This window comes from Austrofundulus limnaeus, unplaced genomic scaffold (genome assembly GCF_001266775.1).
Source record: "Austrofundulus limnaeus strain Quisiro unplaced genomic scaffold, Austrofundulus_limnaeus-1.0 Scaffold718, whole genome shotgun sequence".
NCBI classification, from domain to species: Eukaryota; Metazoa; Chordata; class Actinopteri; order Cyprinodontiformes; family Rivulidae; genus Austrofundulus; species Austrofundulus limnaeus.
The window spans coordinates 238423-241125 of record NW_013953120.1 but is presented as its reverse complement, the minus strand read 5'-3'; the positions used below and the strand labels follow the sequence as shown (position 1 = coordinate 241125).

General features: G+C 46.1%; 1 protein-coding gene across 1 annotated transcript in view; it reads left to right on the top strand.

The window, feature by feature from the left end:
* The first annotated feature begins 348 nt into the window (after positions 1-348).
* The window catches only part of guca1d (guanylate cyclase activator 1d), a 7985-nt gene continuing 5630 nt past the window's right edge, over positions 349-2703 (top strand). The window contains exon 1 of the mRNA XM_014028113.1: positions 349-1378. Within this exon, the coding sequence (XP_013883567.1) occupies positions 1184-1378 (195 nt within the window). The 5' untranslated portion in view covers positions 349-1183. The remainder of the gene's footprint in view (positions 1379-2703) is intronic.

Here is a 2703-nt window from a genome sequence, read left to right as displayed (position 1 = left end):
TGTTTTGTTTGTAAAATAAAATGTAAAGTTTTGTACATTAATGAATTTGTTTTCCTATAAGAGGGGTTGGGAGCGTGTCAGGTCTGAGCGCTCTCTGTGCAGATAAGAAGATTTCCCACAGCTGGCACGCTTCCATCAGGAGGAGCTAATCTGCGGGGACTTCTCCCTGGAAAAGAAAGTACTGTGTGAAGAAGGTCCCAGCAGCTAAATGTGGCTCAGATAATCTGTTTGATCCCTGGATTGAGGCACAGCCTGAAACAGAACCCGACAGCAGGAGGTTTCCACCGTGGAAACTCAGCTCTGCTGCCAGAAACACCTGAAACAGCTCAGCAACGTTTACTCCAGTGATGAAGTGTAAAAGGTCAAAGACAGGACCCTGTGGCACTACATGTCCCAGAAGGCTGTTCTGTAAGAGCCAACCAATCACAGAGCAGACAGACAGGCAGCATGTCTGCACTGACCCTTCCTTCAGAGGTTTTTCTGTTTAAGTTTCACTTAGTTTTCCTCAGACTGGTGGACCTGGACCAGTCAAGCCTTCAGCTGGTCTAGGATCAGACTGAGACAGGTGACGTTTTATCACCTGTCTAACCCTGAGCAGGGAACTCATCTAAAACCTGACGCTTCTTCTCAAACGTCTCTGACTGAATAAACTAAGAGTTTTTATGAAGAAACTGAGGTTCTTCATGTTTTACCTCCAACAGACAGAAAAACTCAATGGACCTTTCCCAGAACCTGAACCTGGGATTTCTGAAGTTTGCAGGGTTGAGTAGGTGGAAAAGGTCTAGTTTGGGATCAGATCTGAGAAACTGTTACGTCTGAAGCGGGTCAGCCGGTTATATAACCAGAACTCAGTGGCTCCAGGCTCGGTCTTGGCTGGGACAACTGCAGCAGAGCGACTTATCTCATTAAGGAGTTATTTTTGGTGATTTGTTGATTCTTCAAGAACCTAAGGGGGTTAAAGAGTCCTGACGTTCATTTTGAGCCTCCAGAGTCCCAGCATTCAGAACACAGTCCTGAGCAAATCAGCCCCACAACTACAACCTTTTAGAACCTTTTCTTGGATCTTTATCCTGAAACTAGACGCTGCAGAGAATCTTTACCGAACTCTGACTGAGAGGAAGTCGGCAGCTCGTGTCCGGCTGCTGAAAGCCTCTGGTCCTGCTCTTCTGGTCCTCCAGAAGCCATGGGGAACCACGGCTCTAACTTGGATGACATCCTGGCTGAGGACATGCACCACTGGTACAACAAGTTCATGAGGGAGTCCCCGTCAGGCCTCATCACGCTGTTCGAGCTGAAGGCCATCCTCAACCTGAAGGGCATCACTGAGAATGCCAACAGCTACGTGGAGCAGGTCTTCTTCACCTTCGACATGGACGGGGTGGGTCCCACAACAACACACAGACTATGGTAGATGCTGGTCCCATTACCTGTTTAGCTGAGACAGACCTCAGGTCAATAATTACTGGACATTTTTAGTCATTTTAGATGTGGGACCGATAATACAGTTTATTCTGTTTAAACAACTATTTGAATTAATTCTGACACTTCTTGGTGCACAAACCTTCATGGGTAAGATGAGTTTCTAGGTCTGAAGACACATAATCAGGAATTAAAGCTCAGAATTCTGTCTGGTTTGTAAATAATCAAACTCTTATTTCACAAAATATTTGGTTCTTTGGACAGCAGATGTAAAGAGGTTCCTCTGGGTATCAGTCGGTTCTTTGGACAGTGTTTGTGTTTAGGTTCCTCTGGGGATCTTTGTACAGAGGTTGTGTTGAGGTTCCTCTGGTCATCTTTGTACAGAGGTTGTGTTGAGGTTCCTCTGGGCATCTTTGTACAGAGGTTGTGTTGAGGTTCCTGTGGGTATCAGTAGATTTTTGGACAGTGTTTGTGTTGAGGTTCCTCTGGGCATAAATTGGTTCTTTGGACAGTGTTTGTGTTGAGGTTCCCCTGGGTATCAGTCGGTTCTATGGACAGTGTTTGTGTTGAGGTTCCTCTGGTCATCTTTGTACAGAGGTTGTGTTGAGGTTCCTCTGGTCATCTTTGTACAGAGGTTGTGTTGAGGTTCCTCTGGGAATCTTTGGGAAAGGGTTGTGTTGAGGTTCCTCTGGGTATCAGTCAGTTCTTTGGACAGTGTTTGTGTTGACGTTCCTCTGGGCATCAGTAGGTTCTATGGACAGGTGTTGTGTTGAGGTTCCTCTGGTCATCTTTGTACATAGGTTGTGTTGAGRTTCCTCTGGGCATCAGTCAGTTATTTGGACAGTGTTTGTGTTGAGGTTCCTCTGGTCATCTATGTACAGAGGTTGTGTTGAGCTTCCTCTGGGAATCAGTCGGTTCTTTGGACAATGTTTGTGTTGAGGTTCCTCTGGATATCAGTCAGTTCTTTGGACAGTGTTTGTGTTGAGGTTTCTCTGGGTATCAGTCAGTTCTTCGGACAGTGTTTGTGTTGAGGTTCCTCTGGGCATCTTTGTACAGAGGTTGTGTTGAGGTTCCTCTGGTCATCTTTGTACAGAGGTTGTGTTGAGGTTCCTCTGGGTATCAGTCAGTTCTTTGGACAGTGTTTGTGTTGAGGTTCCTCTGGGTATCAGTCAGTTCTTTGGACAGAGGTTGTGTTGAGGTTCCTCTGGGCATCAGTCGGTTATTTGGACAGTGTTTGTGTTGAGGTTCCTCTGGGTATCAGTCAGTTCTTTGGACAGAGGTTGT